Below are 25,237 nucleotides of genomic sequence, written 5' to 3'. Positions count from 1 at the left end.
TTGTATTATATGCTACCAGAATGATCATAAAATGCAGCTTTTCAGTTAAAACTTGCTGAAAAGTGAGACACAAAATAAAACAGTGTAAAATGGGATTTTTAATAGATTTTTAATATTAAATAATCAGAGCAGCTTTCTAATGCTGGCTGTTATCATGTATTTACACCTGCCGTCTGGGCTTAACATCCACACTCAAAGCCTGGCAACATTAACCAGCTGTCTGGTGCAGTTTTCCCAGTCAATAGAAACACAAAGCTACATTTTCCCAATACAGTTGAGTTATGATATTTCTAATATGTGCAACTGACTCTGAAATTCCTGTTTCACTTCAGAAACGCTGTGTAACACAAAAGAAGAATATCTTAGCATGCCATTGAGAAAATAACTAATGCAAGGCATGTTTTTGAAAAACAGGCATACTCTAAATGTAAAAACAGTATTAAGAGACTAAAATCTTCCACTGGCAAGTTGTCATTTCATATATTGATTTATTTGTGCTAATGATTTATCTTTGGATTACACACATACACTTTTTATATGGGCAAAAGTATTGGGACACACCTCTCAATCATTGAATTCAGGTGTTTCGTTCAGACTCATTAAAAAATGAAACACCTACAAACATTTGTGAAAGAATGGGTTGTTCTGAAGAGCTCAGTGAATTCGAGTGTGGCAATATCATAGAATGGCACCTTTGCGATGACAATTTGTGAAATTTCTTCCCCACAAGATATTGCATGATAGATATTCCACATGGTCTTATTGCAAAGTGGACGCATTCAGGAACAGTAACTGAGCGGGTCGCCGAGTGCTGAGCACATAGTGTGTAAAAGTCACGTAAAACAACAGAGCGGGTCGCCGAGTGCTGAGCACTTAGTGTGTATAAGTCACTGACACTCCGCTAGTGTTGTAGTCAAGACCGCCTAAACCGAGACCAAGACATTGCCGAGACCGGAGGGTATCAAGACCAAGACACTGCCGAGACTTGAGGGTACCAAGACCAAGACCAAGACCAAGACACACTAAGGTGAGACCAAGACCAAGACCAAAAACCGACTTGGGCTAGAATCGACATCACATTACTCAGATCAACTGTAGAGAAAAAAGGCATTGCTGTAAAGTGTCATTACTCGTTAAATCAAATTCATGTTATCTTTTCAATTATATTGTCCATATGTCCATATGTCTCTCATTTAAAATCTCCCAGATTTGTCATAGTTATGAGGCCTGATGGAAAATATTATTTGCAGCAATCCTCTCCTATAACCATTTTATCAGACCTCGTCAAGGGAAAGAAATGGGATGTACCAGAAAGATGTTCATATTAAGTCTCTTATACCAGGGAGAGAGGCCTCGGGTAAGCTATGAATACAGCTATGTAATGATCCTTTGCTTTGAATTGAAGAGAATAAGCCTCCAGATTGACTTGCACCTCCAAGACCGTGCTTTCTAATGAATGTAAAATACCTAATTTAATTGAATTATAACTATGCTATTAGTGCTGGGCGATAAAACGATCTTGATTTTTTATCGATAAAAAATAAGGACGATCACGATACACACAGACTATAAAACTCGATCAACCAAATTTGCTCCGTTTTAGAGAATGCGCTGAGACAGACAACTCGATGGCCTATCGAGCAGAGGTTTACTGAACGCCAGCACAACAGCCAATCACCGACGACGTTGTAATTTTGCCCATCCTCCCTTAAAGAAGCAATGGGTGCGTTCGACTTGGGCTTAGGTCTGTCTGCAGCTGACGCAACGTGGAGCGCGATCTCCCGGCGGCTGCAGGGGTAGAGTATAAACTGACTGCAGCCAAGTTGGACAACTTCTACTCCTCGTAGTCTGTGAGACCTGACTGAAATGGCAGCACTGCCAGAAGGGTATAGATCAGGGTTCTTCAACTCTGGACCTCGATTCCAAATCCAGGCCGTGTTTTCAGTTCTCCCAGGTAGTTGTTTAATAATTACTGATTCTGATTGGTCAGAGGCTTCACACCTGACTGACATGTAAAGGAAGGCTGGAAAACCAGCAGTGCTCGGACCTCGAGGACCGTGAGTTGAATAACCCTGATGTAGATAAATCTATAGAAATATCAATTGCATGCCTTCTTCACAGATTGGACGATTAAATAAATAAAGCAGTACAACATTACAGTAACTAACAATAAATAAACCACTAACTTACGTGTACTGTTAGAGCATTTATGTAATTTATTTAAACTTTATTTTACCAGGTAAATGAACTGAAACCAGTTCTCACTGCTTTATGTGTTTTTCGGGAGAAATAGCAGAAAACGCATTGGAACTTCCTGGGATACAAACGTCATGCGTGTGACTAAAATCTTCAGCCAATAAGGGCAAAGTTGTGTTGTCACGGAAGCGGTTCCAGTTTGTGCTGCACGGTCTGTCTCAAGTCGTCTTGCTCTTGTGAGGATTTTGTACCATGTGACATGGTGACGCGTGGTGACGTTTTGGAACATTTCTTTGCCAACTTCGCTATCATGCAATGTGTATGAAGTGTGTGGACTGTGAAGCACTTGCAGAGAAAATGTATACAATGTAACGTTTTTAAAGTAGATGCATCTGACTGGTTGCATTTGAATTGAGGCGCGTAATAAATAATGATACTGTTCTGTGAGGATGTGCTGTTTTCTGTTTTTTTCCCCATCCCATCGAGACCGCTATGTCCGAGACCAAGACAAGACCGAGACCAAATAGGGTCGAGACCAAGACAAGACCGAGACCAAATAGAGTCGAGACCAAGACAAGACCACAAAAAATTGGTCTCGAGACCTACAGCTCCACTACACTCCGCTGACTCAACAACTGAGTTCCAAACTTCCTCTGGCATTAACCCCAGCAGAAAATCGGTGTGTCGGTAGTTTCATGGAATGGGCTTCCATTGCTGAGCAGCTGTATGCAAGCCTCACATCACCAAGCCCAATGCCAAGCGTCGGATGCAATGGTGTAAAGCACCTTGCCACTGGAGCAGTGGAAACGTGTGCTGTGGAGTGACGAATCACACTTCTATGTCTGGCAGTCTGATGGATGAGTCTGGGTTTGGTTGATGCCAGGAGAATATTACATGCTTGACTGCATTGTGCCAATTATTAAGCTTGGTGGAGGAGGGATAATGGTATGGGGTTGTTTTTCAGGAGCTGGGCAAGGGCCCTTAGTTCCAGGGAAGGGAACTCTTAATGCTTCAGCATACCTAGACATTTTGGACAATTCCAGCTTTGTTGGATCAGTTTGGGGAAGAGGCCCTTTTCTGTTCCAGCATGACTGTGCCCCAGTGCAAAAAGCAAGGTCCATAAAGACATGGTTGGGTGAGTTTAGTGTGGAAGAACTTAACTGGCCCACACAGAGCCCTGACCTCAACCCCATCTAACACCTTTGGGATGAACTAGAATGGAGATTGCGAGCCAGACCTTCACGTCCAACATCAGTGCCTGACCTCACAAATGTTCTTCTGGATAAACGGGCAAAAGTTCCCACAAACACTTTCCAAAATCAATTTAGATGAGTGGCAGCTGATGTAGCTGCAAAGGGGAGACCAACTTTATACCTATGCATTTCGAATCGGATGTCAAAAAACTTCCAGGAGGTATAATGGTCAGGTGTGCCAATGCTTTTGTCCCTATAGTGTATGATCAGAGTAGCTTGATACATTATTACACACATGCGGAAAGTAAGCTTCACGTGGGGGGAACAGCACAAGTAAGAATAAAGTAGAGAATGGGTGACTTTATTAAATGATTTGTTTTTCGATTGATGATTTAGTTAGGTATTGAGTAGTAACACATTTTCTTTAAAAAGTTAATCACATAATTACATGCTGTAAAATCAATAACATTATATGCAGAAACTCTGAGATTGTGAGATATCGTTGTGAGCTACGTAATCAAAGCCTCAATCATAGCTATCAAAATTGGATTTTTTTTTTTATGATTATTGAACAGGTGGTTTGAATCTAAAGCTCTACCCAAACATTTTTGAAGGACTAGCCTGAAATCAAGAAGAACAAAGAAAGAATCCCGATCCGTATAAATCATAACGCACTATTCCCAAAAAACCGGCTGATCCTAGTCTACACGAAGTCTTCATCGTCAAAAGTGCCCTCTAGTGGTAGCTCAGGGTGGAGGAACGACAAATCTATGGAGGCCTGTCTGATACTGCTGCCCTCATCTTTCTTCTCATCTCCCTCCTTTTCAACTCTTTCTTCCCCCTGTTCTATCCACACCTTCGGCTCCCTCTCTTGCCGTGCGGACAGGACCGGGGAGGATGGTGACTGGTGGGATTTGGAAGATTTGCGACTGGAATCTCTGAAACTGGCCAGAGGAGGGCGCAGGCGTACCCCGCTGCGAGTTGAGCCCTCGATGGCTTTCTGTAGCTGGAAGGAAGAGAGAGTGACCAGAGCTGTGAGGACTGATGGAGAGCACGGAGATGGAGAAAGCCGTGTTTTTATGATAAAGATCATTCTTGTGTGTCATGTCTGTAAAATACAGCCTTCACACTGCGTGGAGTTTGGGGCACAGGGACAGGAAGCACTTCACCATGGAGGAGCGTCTGAAATGATGAGCTTGTGTCTCGGGAAGGCGGCCCACAGCTGGAAAGCTGAGTGTGTGGTTTTGCTTATTCACAGGAGTGCAGTTTGGTTGGCAAAGCACATTTGAATAAACCAGAAGGTTGAGACATTGAACAGGAAAAGCATTAACTAATTGGCACAAGAGATATGGGATTTTTGTACAAGTGTAGTGTCCAACCACAACGCCTGTCTGTGTATGAAAGGGAGCATGTCACTATGGAATTCTGCGTGCTACATTAAAATCTAAATTCCACTTTTGGGAACCCGCATAGCAAGGGGAGTCTGAAGCAGATCCAGGCCAAATGGCCCAGTGTCTTTTTGCACAATGAATGTCTTTTTATTTGTTAAATGTGGCTCAGACTAATTTTTTCAAGACTGACTGCTAGTCAGTTGTGTTCCAGGATCCTACCCCAGCATATGTGGCTGGTGAGTGGCTCAGTGGGCTGAGTCTTTGTGCTTGTGAGTTGGAGGTCGCTGGTTTGAGCCCCAGCCCTGGCAGAGAGCTTACAAGTCTGTGGGCCCTTGAGCAAGGTCTTTAACCCCCAGCTCTGGAGATGATGTAAGTTGTCTAGCTTACAAACTGTGGGGGAAAAGAAGTGTTTGAGTGTTTCTCTGCAAATCTGGAACAAATACTTTAATTTACACAAGCACAGCTACACATCTCTTCACCTACCACATCTTAGAAGCCAGTCAACATGCATCACCCCCAGTGCTGGGGGTTAAAGGCCTTGCTCAAGGGCCCACTGACATGTAACCATTCCACCAGGGCTGGGGTTTGAACCAGTGACCTCCAGCTCACAAGCACAGAGCCTACTGTAAGCCCACAGAGCCACTCACCAGCCACATATGCTGGGACAGAATCCTGGAACAGAGCTGGCCAGCAGTCAGTCTGGAAAAAATAAGTCTGAGCCACATTTAACAAATAAAAACACTTTTCTTACACAAGGTCTTTGGAACACTTCTCTTCAGGGTCTTACTTGCCACGGCTTGGGGGGAGGGGGGGGGCAAGAGTGCAGGGCCAACTGATGTGCAAAGCCCCCATCAGAGAGGCAGGGCTTCAACCAGCAACCTTCCAATCACAGCCACTGAGACGTAGCCCGCTGAGCCACTTACTGGCCCCATTTGAAACAGCTTTGAATTTAACTGTTGACTCTGGTACAGATACAGGCCAGCTTTGGTAACATTCAGTGTGAATCTGGCCCATATATGGCCTTCATCTGTTATAAATCCAGAAAGCGGATTCGGACCAGTATCGGTCCATTGTGCAAAAAGACACCAGTCCTGATCTGGTTTACGGATCTGTGGCGATTTCTGACAACATTTGGCCTGGATACAGTTCAGACTCATCTTGCTACGTGAGGTGATCGTCCCTCAGATTCTTAGGGCATCAGCTGTGCATGTGGTAAGTGACTGATCACATGTTTATGGTCAGGCGAATGCGGGCCAGATCTGCAGAGTGTATACAGACCAACTGTAATCATTCAGAACTCTGGACAGATTCTGGTGCTGACTCTATCCCTGGCACCCAGATTTAAGAACAGGCAGGTGGATTGGCCCAGAATCAGTTACTATGTGGGAAGCCATCTCTGTTTTCTGAGATTTGCCTTTTACCTTATGGGACAACACAAACTATTAAATAAAATGCTAAGAGAAGTGTCAAAATACAGGCAGACAGGGTGGGAGAGGAGGATAGAGAGGAAGCAAACGAGAAGGAAGTCATGGCGCTCTCACCTCCTTCAGCGCCACGACTCCGACAAGCTTCCCGGCACCAGTAACGTAAGCGTGGCTGAGGCCCAGCAAGGAGAAGAGCGTGTGAGTCTGACACAGACACAGACACACCGTTACTCCCATCAATGATCAGAATTAGAAAAGCAGAAAGATTTTTACTGGCCAAGTATTTTAAACATGCAGTGACTTCGTATAAAACAGACCATTCAAGACCATTTACAAGTATATGCACGTGAAATTTTACACACACTGCAATCAAAAGTCCCTCAAGCACAATGCACCTAGCCATAAATTAGTGTCTGAACGAACCTTGTGCAGTGAGGTCCTCTCCACCAGCTGGAAGGGTGAGGGATCAACGTGCACCTGCTCTATGTTTATAGGCTTATCCAGTTCTGTCTCCTCCCATGCCTTGATCTTCCTCAGCCATTTAGAGTAAATAGGGTTATGGAGTCAATGATACAGAAAATCCCAATGATTTTTAAACATCACATTCAACTAGGTATTCAGACATAATATCACCTCCTCTGGAGACATTGTATCCACAAGTTCAGGAGAAGCAGGCACCTATATAGAGAAAAACAGAGAGCTGGGGTGAGTATCCCACAAAATTACAGACAAAGTGCTATGCAGAGCCATTTTTCTGAAGTTGCAAGGAGATTATGCAATGGCCCATGTACCACCAGGAGATTGTGTGTCATTGCAGTGCAGTGGCCCGTGTAGCAGCAGGAGATTGTGTGTCATTGCAGTGTCCCATGTGCCAGCAGGAGATTGTGTGTCATGATTTCATTGAATAAAATAATCACCGAACACCGAATAATCACCGAACTAATCACCGACTAATTTTATGTTTATAGTTTTCAACTGTGCATAAAATTACTCATATATACGTAAAGTGATGAAATCAACTGCATTATATATGTTCTGTGATGGTAAAATAAAGGCATTACCTGTTTCGGAGTTAAATTTAATATAAACTATTATAACAAATATATAAAACCATAATAAAACTTAGTATTATGAAATTACTGCTCAAATAAACACAAAATATAAATTATAATTAAGCATTTAAAACTGATCTGGGTGTCAAAATTTTGATTGGTTGACTGATTGATTCCTTAGTATTCGGTGTATGTATACATAACTGTTTGTGCAATGGTAAAGATTTTAAAAACTGCATGATAATTTATCAAAAAAATAGTTTGAAAGTAGTATATGATGTATTATATAAAGTGCTTATTTAGCATAAATATTTGTTTTGTAAAACAATACAAAGGACAATGAAACTGTAAACAGCTACAAATGCATTTTGGCGCCATCTGGTGGTTGTGCTAACGATATGTTCTGTTGACATACCTCTGTGTGTTCATATGTCTGCCTGTCTGTGGAGGAAGAAAATAAACTCTGCAGTGTTCTCCTCATTGCCTGTAGGGGGCGTTTGTCTGACAAAGAAAATTATAGACAGACAGGTGGTAAAGAGAATTTAGATTATTATCATTGCTATCTATTCACATTGCATCATGATCCCTCATAAGTAACATTTGCCCTTAGTTATATCACACCTGCAACTATGTGATTCACAGAAGCGGCCCTGGCATACATGGCTGGGAGGGGACTTCTCCCTTCTGGTAGGGGGGTTTTCTAGGGAATCAGAAGTGCAATTAAGCAAAAAGTAATAAAAGCGTTACATTTTAAATTGAACAAATACTGCAATTACCACAGTATATAGTGATCCCCCGCTATATCGCGGTTCAGCTATCGCGCCCCCGGTATCGCAGATTTTTCCCGACGCGTCACAGTTTTCTGCGTATCGCTTACGTTGCTTGTGATCCGATTTTCTTCGTTTTGTTTTAAGCCCTACGATGGCTCCCAAGCGTCCTTCATCTTATAAGCCTTCTGGTAGTAGTGAGCCTAAGCGCCAGCGCCATTCAGGAGAAGGTAAAACTCCTGTATATGCTTCGGGAAGGAAAGCGTTACACGGACGTCGCTCGCTTTTATGGCTTGAAAGAATCGATGGTACGATACATCAAGAGAAATGAAAAGAAAGAAAGAAAGAAAGAAAGAAAGAAAAAAAATAATGAAATTATATATATATATATATATATATATATATATATATACATACATATATACATATACACACACACACACACACACACACACTCACCTAAAGGATTATTAGGAACACCTGTTCAATTTCTCATTAATGCAATTATCTAATCAACCAATCACATGGCAGTTGCTTCAATGCATTTAGGGGTGTGGTCCTGGTCAAGACAATCTCCTGAACTCCAAACTGAATGTCAGAATGGGAAAGAAAGGTGATTTAAGCAATTTTGAGCGTGGCATGGTTGTTGGTGCCAGACGGGCCGGTGAGTATTTCACTATCTGCTCAGTTACTGGGATTTTCATGCACAACCATTTCTAGGGTTTACAAAGAATGGTGTGCAAAGGGAAAAACATCCAGTATGCGGCAGTCCTGTGGGCAAAAATGCCTTGTTGATGCTAGAGGTCAGAGGAGAATGGGCCGACTGATTCAAGCTGATAGAAGAGCAACTTTGACTGAAATAACCACTCGTTACAACCGAGGTATGCAGCAAAGCATTTGTGAAGCCACAGCACGCACAACCTTGAGGCGGATGGGCTACAACAGCAGAAGACCCCACCAGGTACCACTTATCTCCACTACAAATAGGAAAAAGAGGCTACAATTTGCACGAGCTCACCAAAATTGGACAGTTGAAGACTAGAAAAATGTTGCCTGGTCTGATGAGTCTCGATTTCTGTTGAGACATTCAAATGGTAGAGTCAGAATTTGGCGTAAACAGAATGAGAACATGGATCCATCATGCCTTGTTACCACTGTGCAGGCTGGTGGTGGTGGTGTAATGGTGTGGGGGATGTTTTCTTGGCACACTTTAGGCCCCTTAGTGCCAATTGGGCATCGTTTAAATGCCACGGCCTACCTGAGCATTGTTTCTGACCATGTCCATCCTTTTATGACCACCATGTACCCATCCTCTGATGGCTACTTCCAGCAGGATAATGCACCATGTCACAAAGCTCGAATCATTTAAAATTGGTTTCTTGAACATGACAATGAGTTCACTGTACTAAAATGCCCCCCACAGTCACCAGATCTCAACCCAATAGAGCATCTTTGGGATGTGGTGGAACGGGAGCTTCGTGCCCTGGATGTGCATCCCACAAATCTCCATCAACTGCAAGATGCTATCCTATCAATATGGGCCAACATTTCTAAAGAATGCTTTCAGCACCTTGTTGAATCAATGTCACGTAGAATTAAGGCAGTTCTGAAGGCGAAAGGGGGTCAAACACTGTATTAGTATGGTGTTCCTAATAATCCTTTAGGTGAGTATGTATGTATGTATGTATGTATGTATGTATGTATGTATGTATGTATGTATGTATGTATGTATGTATGTATGTATGTATGTATGTGTATATATATATATATATATATATATATATATATATATATATATATATATATATATATATATATATATATATATATATATATATATATACTCATATCCTTAGCCTGACATCCACATATATATGATATATGTTGTTGAAGTTTACATGTGTTTAAAGCGTGTGGGAGGGGTATTTTAAAGCTTAAACTATTAAAAAATGTTTATTTATATGGTCTTTCTATCACCTATCGCTGATGGGTCTGGAACGCATCTTCCGCGATAGTCGGGGGATCACTGTATATTTTATTTAACAGCAGGTGGAAGATGGCTGGGTAGATACACTGTAATTATATGTCCGAGGTAAGGATTCTGTCTACCGTTACTGCAGAAAGGAGATGTTACTCAGCATAGTAAAGAGGTACGACTCAGGAGAATATTGCCCGCCCTGGACTCACAAACCTTGATTCCACTTTCATCTCCAGCGTCTTCGTCTACAGAAGCCAATGTGGCCCGGAGACCCACACTTTGACCTTGAAGGCCCTGGCTTTGGCTGAGAAGACGTCTCTCGGCAGAGAGCCACCAATCATGGAGATCCTGCAGTTCAGATCGCTCTACGGAGCCCAGCAGGGTCATGGACTCTGCGGGCGTCACATTGAGACACAGCATTGCATTATATTAAACTTTTGTCCACAACTATAAATATGAAGTCCACTCTCAGCATATATGGTTCCAAGCTAGTCTTTTCTTTTAGTCACTTTCTATTGTAGTCTCACCTTAAGGGAAAATGGTTCTGTTTGTGTTATTCATAGAAAACTTCAATACACCACAGTAAGGTTTCAGTGTTACAGAATATGATCTCATTGTGATTCTTGCTGAGAACTTGGGCTCATTGTGATCGTGGCTGCATCTCATCTCACTTCTACAAAGAAACAGCACTTGCCAAAAATCTGCCTGGTCATGGACAAAAACGCAATCTCAGAGGTGCAGCCTGTTCTTATGAAGGATTAGCTGGGTTTCCTCAGTAGGCAACGTTGTGCTTTTACCCTTTGATTCAACGAGGGGGATGGTTGTGAATGACGTAGACTCCAGAAGATTATTCAGCTCCCTATATGTTGACTGTGATGAGAGAAATTTCACTCGCCTGACCATTATATCCTCCACAAATATGTTGTAGTGACTGTGAGACAAGGGGAAAGCAGAGTTAAAACAGCCTTTAACACAACCTGCCAGCAGAAAGAAAGACGGAACGAGCAGAAATGGCTTATTCTGCAATGTGTTTGTACTGCTCACCTTCATGTTTAAACCTGCATTCTAACATGAGCCCCTCTGTAGAGGCAGAATTCCAGCCAGCACAAACCTGAAGTGTCCAAAACCCAACTCCGGCAGGTAGGGCAGCTTCTTGACTTGGATGATAGAGTCGTAGAGCGACGGCTGCAGCCCCTGAGCCACCATATTAGCCAGGATCACAGCCACCATCATGGGTAGGATGTGCGAGATCTGGCCCGTCAGCTCAAAGCAGATGACGGCGGTGGAAACGGTGTGGGTCACGGCCCCCGTCAGAGCTGCTGCTCCTGGGCGGTGGACGAAGACAAAGTCGGTGAGAAGAAGGTAGAGAAGAAAAAAGAGATGGAAGAATGGGGGTGGCCCAGGCAGTGAAGGGAGATCGGAGGCTGACCAATGACCGCGTAGCCTCCCGGAAGGATCTGGTACACAATCCCATCAAACAGGATCCCACTGGGGAACAGAGTGGCCATTATTTCTCCGACCAGTCGGCCAAAGGTGGCACCTGAAAGGACAGACGTGGGGCACAGTCATGCAAGCGGCTTAATGCTACACTTGCTGCAGTTTCCATTGCAATCCCAGCCATACAAAGAGAGCCACAGGGCCCCAGGATCCGCCAATAGCATTAGCATCTCCACTCTAGGTTAAGAAGTAATCAGTCAGCTGCACGATTTAGCTTTACCGAGTATGAAGACGGGTATGAAGGCACCGGAGGGAATGGGCATCGTAGTGGAAACAGCTGACATCCAAAACTGAAAGATTACGTCGATATATTAGTGCTTACATGCATATTAACACATTAATATTAAAAAACTGGCTCCTTTAGGGGAAAATGATGCAGTGGAAGGCTGTACCAAACATTTTACATTAGGATTCTGGACTGTATCTTTCCAGTTTTATGTATCTTTTTCTCAATGACTGTTGCATCTGCAGAAAAGCCAAAATTTTATACGGATAACATTGCATGTAAATAGTTTTTAACTTGTAGGGAAATTGAAAAGCATAGTTTTATTACTACTTATTTATGAAGTTTTTCTTTAATACATTAAGTATAGTGATGTTTTGGTTGTTTACTAATTTAATCGCATTGCCAGAAGAACTGAATGCACCTGAATAAATTTTCAGTTCTCGTCAATAGTCATTCCTGCTCCCAAAAATCCTGATTTTAATTTTGTCTTTCTCTGTGCAGAACAACCACAAATGCATTTTTTAAATTTTAATTCAAAATACATTGTATTAAATTTGAAAGCCATTGATTTAGCAAGATTTTGTAAAATTTACATAAAGAAATCGATAAAAGCATAAAAGTTACATATGCATTACAATCATGTGTGCATGCATGAAATCACAGGCACTGGGGTCGAGATACCATGCGATGGTGTCTGAGGAGTTGGTTGTGAGTGTCACCCCGATCATGCCGATCCTCCTGTGCCACGCCCCCCTTGCTAACCTCATGTGGATTCCCAGTGTTTAACAGCTGTTTCTGATTGTTGTCATTAGTCCAGTGTATTTAGTCCGCGTTTCCGTTCGTTTCCCAAGTCCAGTCATTGACGTTACGTGTGTTTTGAAGTCTGTTACTTCAGCAATAAAGCCCCTTTTGTTCGTATGCACGGTTTCCGTCTCCTGCTTCCCGTGTCGGATCGTGACAGTGAGTAATGAGTGAATATATTCCTGCATATATTATTGAATACATCCATAGCATTCATGTTTGTTTGACACTTCACAGCACCTTCCTCGTGGTCTGGGCTGCTAAGCCAGATCAGCTGTGCAGTATTTAGTCTTTATTGAAGTTATAGGGGGAGCTTATATGCAGAGAAGCTAATTAAGGAATACTGACACACTCCAACTGCGCAGCACACGCAGATAAGGTGTTTAAGGAATACTGACACACTCCAACTGCGCAGCACACGCAGATAAGGTGTTTAAGGAATACTGACACACTCCAACTGCGCAGCACACGCAGATAAGGTGTTTAAGGAATACTGACACACTCCAACTGCGCAGCACACGCAGATAAGGTGTTTAAGGAATACTGACACACTCCAACTGCGCAGCACACGCAGATAAGGTGTTTAAGGAATACTGACACACTCCAACTGCGCAGCACACGCAGATAAGGTGTTTAAGGAATACTGACACACTCCAACTGCGCAGCACACGCAGATAAGGTGTTTAAGGAATACTGACACACTCCAACTGCGCAGCACACGCAGATAAGGTGTTTAAGGAATACTGACACACTCCAACTGCGCAGCACACGCAGATAAGGTGTTTAAGGAATACTGACACACCCCAAATGCGCAGCACACGCAGATAAGGTGTTTAAGGAATACTGACACACCCCAAATGCGCAGCGCATGCAGACGACCATTCAAAATTAAGCACATCCATTCACTTATGGAGCACAGACTTTCAACCAAAGAAGCGCATATCTATCAGAAAGCAGGCCCTGGGATTCAAACTGGCGACCATCTGATCACACAGCATCCTCAAATGCGCAGGCAGCCCACTCATTCACACTGCAAGGGGTGCACATGTGTAGGAGGTGTGTTTACCTTCATGATGAAGAAAAGGAGCAGGATGACAAAGACATTGACATCAGGGTGCAGCCATGCAGCCGACTTGCCCAGGCCAGGGGGCACCGGGGAGTTCCAGATTTTGGACCAGGTGAAATTGTCAAAAAGGGAATTGACACTTTCCCTGGGCATCAGCTGGTGGGGGGGGGGGGGGGGAGGGACATTAAGGCCGGAACAGATAACTGCCCTGGAACTGTCCTATGCACTGAAGCCAAGCAAACACTGAGACTATTACGAGGGAATGTAGGGATTGAATGGTGCTTGATCACAACCTTTAATCAAATCAACAGAAAGGTCTATACAAACATTTTCTGTAGTGTTTTTTTTAACCCTGCAAGTGACATATCAGGATTGGCTGGAGGGACCAAGAAATGCTGATACAGTATTCCTTTCCCCTGGAATGATGAGTCTGACCCCCCCCCCCCCACTGTATAAATTTCCTGTGCTCACACTGGTTAGGCTCATGTACTACATGCACATCTTTCTTACATTGCCAGCAGAGGGGTAAATATTTCGTTTACATAAAAGTGACTAGATGTTTGGTGACATGTTAAATAACATGTAATTTTGTAATGTTTCCCACACTAAAGGAATGTCACGTACTGTACGCTCTGATGTCACAAAGTTCCTATGATACACAACGACATCTGACACACATTCATTGTACAAATGCACAGGACGACTGAAGCCTAAATCATAAAATACACAATGGCTCATTTTACAGCAAATACAGTAACCTAATTATCATTGTAATTTTATTATAATTTTGCTGACTTTATATATATATACGTATGTATATACGTTTAAAATGACTCTTAATTGACACGATTGACTTCACAGAGCTGGCACCTCCAGCCATTCATTCCTGCATCTTCCAGCCCCTTATCTTGTCGAGCCGGCTTCCTCCAGGGGCTCAACCCGGCCCGCACGAGCTAAAGGTTTGGTTAAATGTGGGGATCATGCAAAATATGGAGGGATCCAAGGAGCACAAGGTGGAGGAGCACCCTGGATTGTATGATAATTAAAGCTTTTTTAGAAGCAAAATACTAGCTTGACTGCCCCCATGTGGACAAACTTTAAACTGCTCATTGGCAGTTACAGTGCACCATTTAGTTCTGAATAAATATGCCCTATAAGATGCACTATAAAGTGAACGGGACAGAGTTCGAGAGAATGAACAAAACAGTGCTAACCTCTCCAGCAAAAAACTGTCCAAATCCAGGAGGAAAGGTTAAACTTGCAACCAAAAAGGTCACCACACCTGGATAAACAAATCGGCTGGAAAATAAAAATAGTGACATTAAAAGAAAAGTTAAATGTAGTTGTGCAAATATGCCATAATAAAAAGAATGAATGAATAAGAGTGCATTGCCTGCTCACTGCCTAGTGAGGAAGCTGGTCAGCGTGTTCTGTCTTCGCATCAGCAGCACCACTTGGCGGTTGAGGTAGACAAAGAAGGCACCCAAAAATCCACAAGAAATGCTGCAGGCACAAAATGACTCGTTTGGCAATTATAGTTTGTTATTTGTTTTATTTCACAAATGCGAATTTTGCGACTACTCTGCACATAAACTCCTCGTCCATTCGATCTGCTCAAGTCCCCAAATCCATAAGCACTGACAGAAAGCTACAGCCCTGAAGAGGCACCATCTACTCCAACTGGCTTTCTAGTGTCCCAGGAGGCAAAATCTTTCCAAGGTTTAGCCTTTAGCATGACACTAGCGGATAACAACCACAGATTTCTATTTACTGGTTAATTCCAAGAATTTTCTCCGTGTTAAGGTTTGCATGGCTCTAAATGTATCTAAAAGACCATTTTCTTACCCTATGATAGCAAAAGCGGGGAGCTCCTGGAGGTCGAAGGGGAAGTCCATGCGGAAGTTTGTGCGGAAGAGAGCCGTTATGGTGACTTGCAGGGAGAGATTAGGAGACGAGGTGTTCATCAGAATAAGGAGAGAATGAGTAACAGCAGCAGCATTCATTAGCTAGAACATACAATAGTAAATTATTTAATCGATTCTAAAGATTTGGACATTGCTGCCTTAGAAAAGGTGCAACGAAGAGCTACGAGAATGATTCCTGGTCTTAGAGGAATGTCTTATGAGGAGAGGTTAGCGGAACTGAATCTGTTTAGCCTTGAGCAAAGGAGACTAAGGGGGGATATGATTCAGGTCTATAAGATTCTAACAGGTCTGGATGCTGTTCAGCCAAATGACTATTTCAATATTAGTCTAAATACTAGAACTCGTGGCCATAAGTGGAAATTAGCGGGAGAACATTTTAAAACAAATTTGAGGAAGCACTTCTTTACACAGCGTGTAGTTAGAGTATGGAATAGTCTTCCTGCTAGTGTAGCGGAAGCTAAAACCATGGGTTCCTTTAAGTCAGAGCTAGATAAGATTTTAACAACTCTGAGCTATTAGTTAAGTTCTCCCCAAACGAGCTTGATGGGCCGTTGAGGTAGACAAAGATAAATGTATAAATTTCTTATATACAGTTAAACATCTGAATGTTTAATTCATTTCAGGATTTATGCAACTGACAAAGCAGTGGCAGATGACACTGCAGAGTTAGTGTTTGTGGTGTACAGTGTAGTAAGGGCACAGAGTATCATGACAGGACGCAGGGAAAGAATGACAACCCAGAATGCAGCTCGTAACAAACAGGTATTATACTGAAATCAAAAGCACAAGAAAACAACAGGGACCACGGGAGGTCAAAACAAAAGCAGCTAGGTTAGGCGAAGATGAACAAGACTGGAGCTAAACATGAGGAAAAGCAGAGGGAACACATGCAAAATACTTACAACAGCCACAGAATTACAGGTGGGTAACGCATACAATGACCAACTAAAGAACAGAGCAAAGGAAGGGACATATATACACAGGTAACCAGGACTAAACAAAGAAACAGGTGCGGGCCATTGACAATAAAGCAAACAATAGGGCTGGGAATAATAAGGAACAGGTGTGGGTCCTTAATCACGAAGGATTCAAGCACTAGAAATGGGATGACCAATGGCACCTGCTGGCCAAGTAGGTAAACGACAAACAGGACAGGGCAAGAACTGATCCTGACACAGAGGAAGGGTTACTGATCACCAACACAATGACCAACAACCACATTTCACTATTTGAGAAAGGTCAGTAGATGGGGTGGCCTTCTAATCTCACTCACCTGCATCTTTGTTAAATACAGACAGACATCTGAATATGAATGCACTGAAAGTAGCAGCAAAGTAGCCTCTCCAGTAGTTCCTCACAGCAAAGTAGGCAGATGTAACCTCAATACTGAACAGCACCCCTGGTGAACAGATAAGGAGAGAGCACTTGAGGGAAAAGTGTAGCTGAAGGATCTTTGGAAGAAGGAGGAGAGAGGAACAATAAATAACAGACAGAACACTGAGGAGGAGAAAAGGGTGATTATCTGGGTGCTTTACCTCCCAAAGGACTGCCGAAGCAACAGCCGACTCCCACGGCACAGCCCACTGTCAGGATATCTGTGTAACAATAGGGGTTCTGGGGGGGGCATAGAATGAATGGAAGAGTGAGCAAAAAGGAGGAAAGTGATAAGGTAAGGAGGAGGGGAAGAAGGTGAGGTACAGAGAGTTGGGGGACAGGATGCAAAGGATTAAAGGAGAGATGGAGGGAATGGAGAGCATGAGAGAGGAAGGGGAAGGAGTGATGAAAGAGAGATGGAGGGAATGGACAGCATGAGAGAGGATGGGGAGGGAGTGATGAAGAAGAGATGGAGGGAATGGAGAGCATGAGAGAGGAAGGGGAGGAGCAAGGAGTGTCGGTGCCCAGAAGAAGAGCAAAAGCACTGAATGCACAGTGTATACATGCTTATGTGCAGAAAAAGCAGAAACACAAAGAAACGGTAAACAAATGGAAACTGCTGAGGCTGCTATTAATGCCATAAGGGGTGCTGGTGGGAAAATACCTGCCAGCATGGAAGCACATCACCAAAATCCAGTGAGGGTCCAGCAGTTACTGTTAAAGGCAGCTCATAAGTAGTAAAGTGCTAATTGCTGAAAGAAACGCTCTATAAAAAATGTAACAACAGACAGTTGTTCTGAATAAATTCATATTTCATGTCAATGGGTCCTTTAGTGAATATGTTTTGTGTAATTGCAAACTTGCCCCTTGGCATTTTTCTGCCTGTTATCCAATGCGGTTTAACCCCCACATGTTTCACAACAGCATGCTTAAGGCTGACTTGTAGAAGCAGCTGCGTAGCATGATGGAGCCTCTGGGCTGCAGGGCTGCGTACCTGGTACACACCGGAGATGGTGGACATCAGCTTGCTTACCATTACTGCGCAGATGCTGGCTATGTGCACGAATGGGCCCTGCAGACATAGACCATGAAAGCAATCACCTTCCCATATTGTCAAAAGGCATTTTGGTTTGAACAACTCATGCATCCCCAGCTGCAGATATAAGGAGCTGGAGTTACAATGAGTTACAATTCCCAGGAAGCGTTTGTACAGCATGTTTAATTTGGCATTGGGTAGGGCGGTAGGGTGGAAGTGGAACCTCTTTGCCCAGAGGCATCCCGCTGCCCAGGGCAGCTGTCAGCCCGATGACTTTGGCCACGAAGGCTTTGACAGTGAGATACTCCTTCAGCATGACCCCTCTGAGGATGGTTTTCATCTCCGGAATGCCCGAACCTGGGGCAGAGAAGACAGGGCAAAAGGTTGCAATGATCCCTGTAAGGTGCCTTCCTTTGACGGCACCCTTTCAGAAACCAGCGCAAAAACATTCAGGACAACATTAGAAATTGTTATTTTATGTTTCCTCATAAGTCCTGAAGTTACACGTATCTGGTTTTTTGGTTTTGTAACTGTACTCAAATGACCACTAATACACTCCACAATGATTTGCAGTTAATATTTTTTGTAATATTGAAATTTTGTAGCAAAATCATTCCTTTAATTTCCCATCTCCTGACCCAGTGCACAGTGTCCCTGGCCTGGTGTGTTCCACCCATCCCAGCACCATGGGGGTCGAGGCAGGGGAGCACCCAGGACAGAGGAGCAGTGACAGAGACCACACTAGCCTAACTGCACGCCTTTGGGCTGTAGGGTGAGAGGAAGAACACGGCGACTCCACAAATTCACAGCAGCTCTGTGGACTTGACACATGGACTCCACAGAGACACAGCAGCTCTGCGGACGTGACACGGCGACCACACACACAGTACACACCGACTGACTGCGGTGTACAAGCACACGGCGACCACACACACAGTACACACCGACTGACTGCGGTGCCACCATCTGGCAGAAGAGGGAGGCGAAGATGATGAGCATCATGGGATATGCAATCCAGACCAGGTACTGCAGGGCCACGTTCCCCCTCAGCTCACTGTACATCCACTTGTACACTGGGGGAGTAGACGAGAGACAGGGGCGGCTGTTGGACAGATGTGCGGTATAACTATCTCATCATATACAGAATATACAGAATATCTACACACACTCAGCCTGCTGCACTGGGATCATGCTCAAAAGAATATTGAATGTGCAATCCTTGAATGCACATTCAAAAGCTCTTTTATGTATTGTGTGCCCTGCAATGAGAGTGAAACAAGCCAGCATAATCTGATGCACAGCACACACTCAAGTCATACTCTGGCTATACTCAGGCCATACTCTGGCAATACTCTGCCAAATACTCAGGCCTTACTTAGGCAATCCTCAGGCCATACTCAGGCCATACTATACTCAGCTGTGGCGCCGCTTACAAACAGGCAGGAGGGCTGTACCTTGCAGGCTCTTGCTGCTAGCGTAATCCATGGTCCAGCTCAACAGGGCCATGGTAATGCCCAGGAGCACCAGGAAGATCCAGTCCTCACCCAGCTTCTCCACAACGTACATGTGCATTCGCGCCACACAGTCTGTGCAACGAGAGAGTGTGCTCCAGCTCACAGGAGAATCAGCACACAGTGACAGGGCGCTGTGACCTGCAATCTTTCCTATGCTAAAGTATAACACTGTACCTTTGAAGAAACTTAGGAGGCAAGGGGATACGTAAGCAAATTTCTTACTATGATAAGATGGTTGTCACAATGCAGCTCCTTAAGCTCTTTGCTGTTATGGACACATACAGGAGCAGAGTTCTGCGCTGCTGGCCTTCACTACGACGTTGCTCTCCAGCGTCTTACCTCTGCACTCAGAGTAACGATGCAGCTTCTTCCTCTTGAAGAATTGGCCATTTTGTTCAGCAGTTTCTGAGGGAGGTTTTCCAGCCCCCTGAGCAGCAGGATGAGCCTGATTTGTGTAAAACAGCTGCCTAGATTTCTTCTGAGCTGTGATTCCCAGCTGCTCCCTGTACTGTCCATACAACTAAAGAGAGCAATACTACATTACCCATTATGCCCAAAGAGAGAAGCACTACATTACCCATAATGCCCTCCATCACATTAGGTAAATGCATCAGAGTGAACATTACAGACTCCGGTTTGTCCCTACAACCCAAAAACATATTGAGGTTAATTGGAGTTACTAAATTACCCATAAGTGTGCGTGTGTGAGTGACTGGTGTGTGAGTGACTGGTGTCTGAGTGTCCCCTGCAATGGGTTGGTGCCCCATCCTGGGTTATTTCCTGCCTTGCGCCCGCAGCCTTTGGGATAGGCTCTGGATCCAGAATGGGATAAGTGGTTACAGAAAATGAATGGATGGATGGGTGGATGGATGGATGAACATTGTAAGTCATTTACTCACTTTTGGTTCACCTGAATACATCCATATTTGGACTAAGTACTTGATAGGGTCACGCAGTATTCTAGAAAAATCAGGAAAGCACCATTTCCACATAAATGGGAAAATCAAATGGAAATATAGATGCTTTACTTTACGGAGCACAAAAAACCGTAGCATTATGTTATTACTTATGCAGTAATAAACCACAAACTAAGTCTCTTGATCTAAGATCTCAAGTTCTTTCATCATTTATTAATGGTGACTGATCTTTTATCCCAAGCAGTTATTATAATTGTTACTATATCTGTTAATTCTGTAAACCTTTGTGAGCTACTGAAGGAACAAGTGATGAATAGCACAAGGGAAATGCTGAGCTCATGTCTGTTTGTCATTAATGAATCATGGTGCATCTTTTATCTCAAGATTATTTGTTCATGATTTGTACTCTAGTAGTTACTGAGTTCATTTCAGCCTCAGAGCCCCTTCCAGTGTTACTGATTTTCCATACCAATCACTTCCATGGCTGACAGTAGCATTAATCCTGCAAGTCTTCATCACCCTAGCACAGCCTTTGACATCTTAAATGAAGCATAAGAAGTTTAATGTTTAAATGTATTACATAACCAGGCATTCTCTATATATCTTTGATACATAGATTTTTCATTATTAAAATTAACTAGGGGTTAGTATTGACCTTTGTATGAAGTAGTATCAAGACCTTTTTTTATTTATTTTTATTGTACTTTCATTTTCCTTGAACCCTGCTTTGTTTTATATATAAAATATCAAATATATAATATATATAATATCTCGTTCATTCTCAGGTATTATATTTTAATCAGATTACTTCATTACTAAAGGGAAACTTTAAAAATAGCTATTTTTGTGATTCCTTTTTGTCCTTTTACTAAAAGTCAGCTGTGGCATCTATTTTGAAGATTTTTCCTCATTAGTCAGCAACAAATAATCAGAGTAATATTTTATGTTCTGGTGGTGCAGACACGCACAGAGAAATGCTGAGGAGGTAAATGCTCTATCAAAAATATCATGTTTATGTGTAACAGTATCCGAATTACAGTACAGCAAAGTTTGTTAATGTTAGATAATTACATTTCTTTGATGATGCTGATTGAATATAACTGTAAGGTCTACAAGTGCAAAAAGAGTTAATTGTCTGTGAGAAAGATTTATGACTTTGAAGTAAATATGTACAGAATTTAAATAGGTTTTGCTTCTGCTGTCACTCTATAATTATAGCTATTTTGGCCTGATATTGCCTGTGCTTGGCATGAGAATGTGCTGTGCTCTTCAAAAACCCGCGGTCCTGCCCTCAGCCAGCGCTGCCCGAGAGCGACTCCCTGCTGAGCCACCGGAGGGCGTCACTGAGCCGGGGCCCCGACGTGCCTCACAATGTCCACGGCTCCTCTGTCACTGTCACCTTTCTCACATTTTACCGTTACAGGGTTGCAGTAGCTAAATCTTCACACTTTGCCACATGTTTCAGTGTTTTCTCTCTCACCTCCAGCCCCCCCCCCCCTCCTTGGTGTAACCCTACTCTTCCTGTTATATTTAGCTTTCACTGGACCCACGTGGTCACTTGTATGTCTCTCCTCAGCCTAATTCCTGATTGATATCAAGCATCCAGTTCCCTCACACTGGACCCTAAAATTCCAGGATCCTGCTTGTGCCCCATGCTGAGCTCCAGTTAATCAGATTAGACTTAATTGTTTTCTGATTGATATAGTATCCATTTAGTGTTTATTGTATGCATTTATGAAATGTAATTTTGCCATTTTTATTAATTATTCTAAATTAGTTTTAACGTTTATATATACCAGTTTGGGGCGGATAGGTGGATGGTATCGCTCCTGGCCTTTCGCGAGGGATTCTGGCTTTCTATAATAACAGACATGTTTTGATGTTAGCGCAAAGGTAGCTAGTCAGCGTAGCGTACATCACAAAAGCTGCACGATAATTCATTTACTGTAATGCAAGCATTAAAAATCTTTCTTTTCTTGGGTTCCTGTGTTTGTGAACTTCAATGTGTTACATTTTATTTGCTTTTAAGATATTTTTATCTTTTCTTATTGCTGTGGATTTATGTCTATTTATAACAAAACATCCATGGAGATCAGTGTCCCAGAGCCAGTGAGCTTGCTGCGTGGCCATGCCGTCATTGTGTGTGGCTAATATACCTGTACCTGAATATATTAAATATCCAGTATGTTTGTCTCCTCTTTATACATTCTGTGACTCACCAACTTTTATCTTAATTACTGGTTGGCAAATTTGTTAATGATTTCTGTGATTCAGTACAATATACCTAGACAGACACCAATAAGAAAGTTGTCATCAACTAATTTCGATATATAATTTCAGAAAGCAGTTATATATAATTTCACGAGCGTGTAAAACATTTTAGCATTTAAAACCAAAATCTTTGACTGGTCAGCTGAAATTCTGAGTGAGCTAGTCAGTGACGATGTTGTTTACAAAACAGTTTGTCATATGGGTTGAAATAAAAAAAAGTCTAAATGAGTCAAACAATAAATCCATTCACTCATCTTCTAAACTCTCATCATGGTCTGAGGTCACACAACAAATCCATCCATACATTCTCTCTACCCACTTGACCTATGCAGGGTCGGGGGATCCAGAGCCTATCCTGAAGGCTACGGGCACAAGGCAGGGAACAACCCAGGATGGGACGCCAACCCATCGCAGGGCACACTCACACACCTATGGGCAATTTGGTAACTCCAGTTAATCTCAGCATGTTTTTGGACTGTGGGGGGAAACCGGAGTACCCAGAGGAAACCCCACGACAACACAGGGAGAACATGCAAACTCCACACACGGACCCATGGTGGAGACTCGAACCCTGGTCCCAGAGGTGTGAGGCAATACTGATAATAATTGTATCATCAAATTTTAAAAACACTGAAACACTGAAATATCAGCAAGAATAAGCCACAGCTCATTCTTTCACTCGGAACTAATCCAATGTTACTCTTATTTATTCAATTACATTTTCAATAGCAACAAAAATTTTAAAAAGAAAATTAACGAACAGATGTAAAAGATCACCATACTGCGCAAATCAAATCTGCATGCAATGGCACAAAACTGGATGCCACATTCCAGCAAACACACAATAAATATTCAAAAATCCTTAACTACAGAATATTGAATGTACTATGAATTTACAATGCACATATATCATATAAGCATATTTCACGCAGAAGTAAAAAAAAATATCATTTACTGTGAAAGAAAGGCTTCCATTAAAAATAACATTAAAAACACAGAATCACTCAGAGCAGGGATGCAGTGTTTTACTGAAGAAGTTGGAAGGACCAGGTGGTCAGCTAGCCAATGCATGTAGAGCTGAGACTCATCATGCCAGACATCATCCTAGAGGGACCAACAGTCAATGGGAAATAAACCACGGCTCCACACAACAGTCTGCTTTGCAGGGTGTTCCCTAAGAGAGGCTTCTAGGAGGATACCGCATGTGGCAGGAGGTGGACAGCAGGAGAGAAGCAATATGGCAGTGAAGCAGAGTGAAGCAGAGTGAAGCAGAGAGGGAGCGATACTGACCAGGGTTTGCTGGTATCTCAGAGCCTTCCGCTGCGAAGCATTGCCGGCCATTGACATACTGTCACTGACCCAAAAATAAACATGCGGTCTCCCTCAACATTTTCAGTTGGAGAGCGGGAACAGCTACCCGACCTGCCTCAGCACCGTCCTCCAAACTGATATGATCTTCGGGAAACAATGACGATGTGCAAACTCAACAGCTTCTTTAATTAGGAAGCATCAGGTTGACGGGACAGCATCAGGTGTCATGCAGGACACCAACACTCACGATGTAACCCGTGGCAACAGATTAGAGGGTGATCAGCTGTCATTTATTTTTTGATGGTGTTGTTTGGGCATGGGGGGTCCTAGGCGGGATTCACTCTGGGAGCTGCCAAAGCCTCGTGACGAGTCTGTTCTGGGATCAGCACACGGCATGTCGCCCCTCTGAGCTCCAGCCGACTGCCGGTTCGGGAATCCCGCCAGCCTCGTCCACCACGCCCTGCCGTCCTCCGTAGTTCTCACCTTTACCACAGATAACAGTCATACAATATCGCAATTGCTGAGAGACGTGAGCAACCGAGAGCCGTATAACCTGCACGCCGGCGTTTGTGTGACTTTCGGTGTGACTGTATGTTTATGGTGTCTGTGCAGCGCGGGCTGAACATTTACTGTAGCTTAATGACACGCTTTGCGTGTTGGCTGTGTTGCTACTGCACCGGCTGTATCTGTAGGCATTTGAGCGGCATGGATGTGACCACAGCAGTACCAGTCTTTCTCAACTGCACTGTGGCACAGAATCATGCTGGATAAACATGATGTGCGGCTCCGGTTACAGCAAGATTGTCCACTATGCAATATTGCTTTTAGACATTCTTATTTTGAAACTCTTGGTATATAAGGAGCAGCTGGTCACACTCGTGTGGCTTCCAGCCAGTGGGGCTGCTCATCTATTACGGAACCGCATGTATTACTAGTACGAATGCGAGTATTACAGCAGCACTGTGGCCTGAGACCTCCTCAGCTGGGGCTGTGGACCCCGCATGCTCCCCCCATGGCGTGTGAGTTCCTCTGGAGGCCCTGGTTTGCCTCCTTCCGGCCAAAGACCCCCAGCTCGGCTACCTGACTTTGCCCTGTGAAGCCTGGCACCGGGCTCAGGCTTCCTGCCACGCTGCCCAGGGCGGGAAGACGGACGACGACCAGATGAAACACGTTCGCTTATTTACTACCCAGGGCTAAATGGAAATTCCATTCCCTCCAAATCGGACAGAATTTCATGGGCTTGACCTCATATTGTGAGGGGTCCTTTAGTTAGATAAATGAAACATCCGACAAGTTTG

At 43.4% G+C, this 25,237-nt stretch overlaps 1 protein-coding gene across 1 annotated transcript; it reads right to left on the bottom strand.

The window, feature by feature from the left end:
- Window positions 1-90: 90 nt before the first annotated feature.
- LOC111839666 (chloride channel protein 1-like) lies at window positions 91-24,075 on the bottom strand. The gene is made up of 23 exons (XM_023803767.2): window positions 23,919-24,075; window positions 19,780-19,960; window positions 19,381-19,512; window positions 18,871-18,999; window positions 18,150-18,283; window positions 17,885-17,962; window positions 17,052-17,130; window positions 16,790-16,915; window positions 15,437-15,521; window positions 14,993-15,094; window positions 14,806-14,890; window positions 13,592-13,747; window positions 11,719-11,788; window positions 11,431-11,541; window positions 11,113-11,326; window positions 10,799-10,932; window positions 10,215-10,393; window positions 7,878-7,956; window positions 7,672-7,757; window positions 6,838-6,882; window positions 6,628-6,732; window positions 6,322-6,408; window positions 91-4,395 (listed from the first exon to the last, which is right to left on the bottom strand). Exons 1-23 carry the CDS (start codon window positions 23,973-23,975, stop codon window positions 4,093-4,095), a joined length of 2,757 nt encoding a protein of 918 aa, XP_023659535.2. The 5' UTR covers window positions 23,976-24,075; the 3' UTR covers window positions 91-4,092.
- Window positions 24,076-25,237: the final 1,162 nt, after the last annotated feature.

The sequence above is a fragment of the Paramormyrops kingsleyae genome, chromosome 23 (genome assembly GCF_048594095.1).
Source record: "Paramormyrops kingsleyae isolate MSU_618 chromosome 23, PKINGS_0.4, whole genome shotgun sequence".
In the NCBI taxonomy this organism is placed as follows: domain Eukaryota; kingdom Metazoa; phylum Chordata; class Actinopteri; order Osteoglossiformes; family Mormyridae; genus Paramormyrops; species Paramormyrops kingsleyae.
Note: the sequence above shows the minus strand (reverse complement) of the source record. Positions and strands in the feature narration are given on the sequence as shown.

Coding starts and splice junctions, on each gene's coding strand:
- LOC111839666 (XM_023803767.2), bottom strand. CDS start 23,975: ATGTCAATGGCCGGCAATGCTTCGCAGCGGAAGGCTCTGAGATACCAG. Junction 18,284..18,870: donor GGTGGCACCGCAGTCAGTCG/GTGTGTACTGTG, acceptor TCTCTGCCCCAG/GTTCGGGCATTCCGGAGATG. Junction 15,522..16,789: donor TGTATTTAACAAAGATGCAG/GTGAGTGAGATT, acceptor TCTCCCTGCAAG/TCACCATAACGGCTCTCTTC.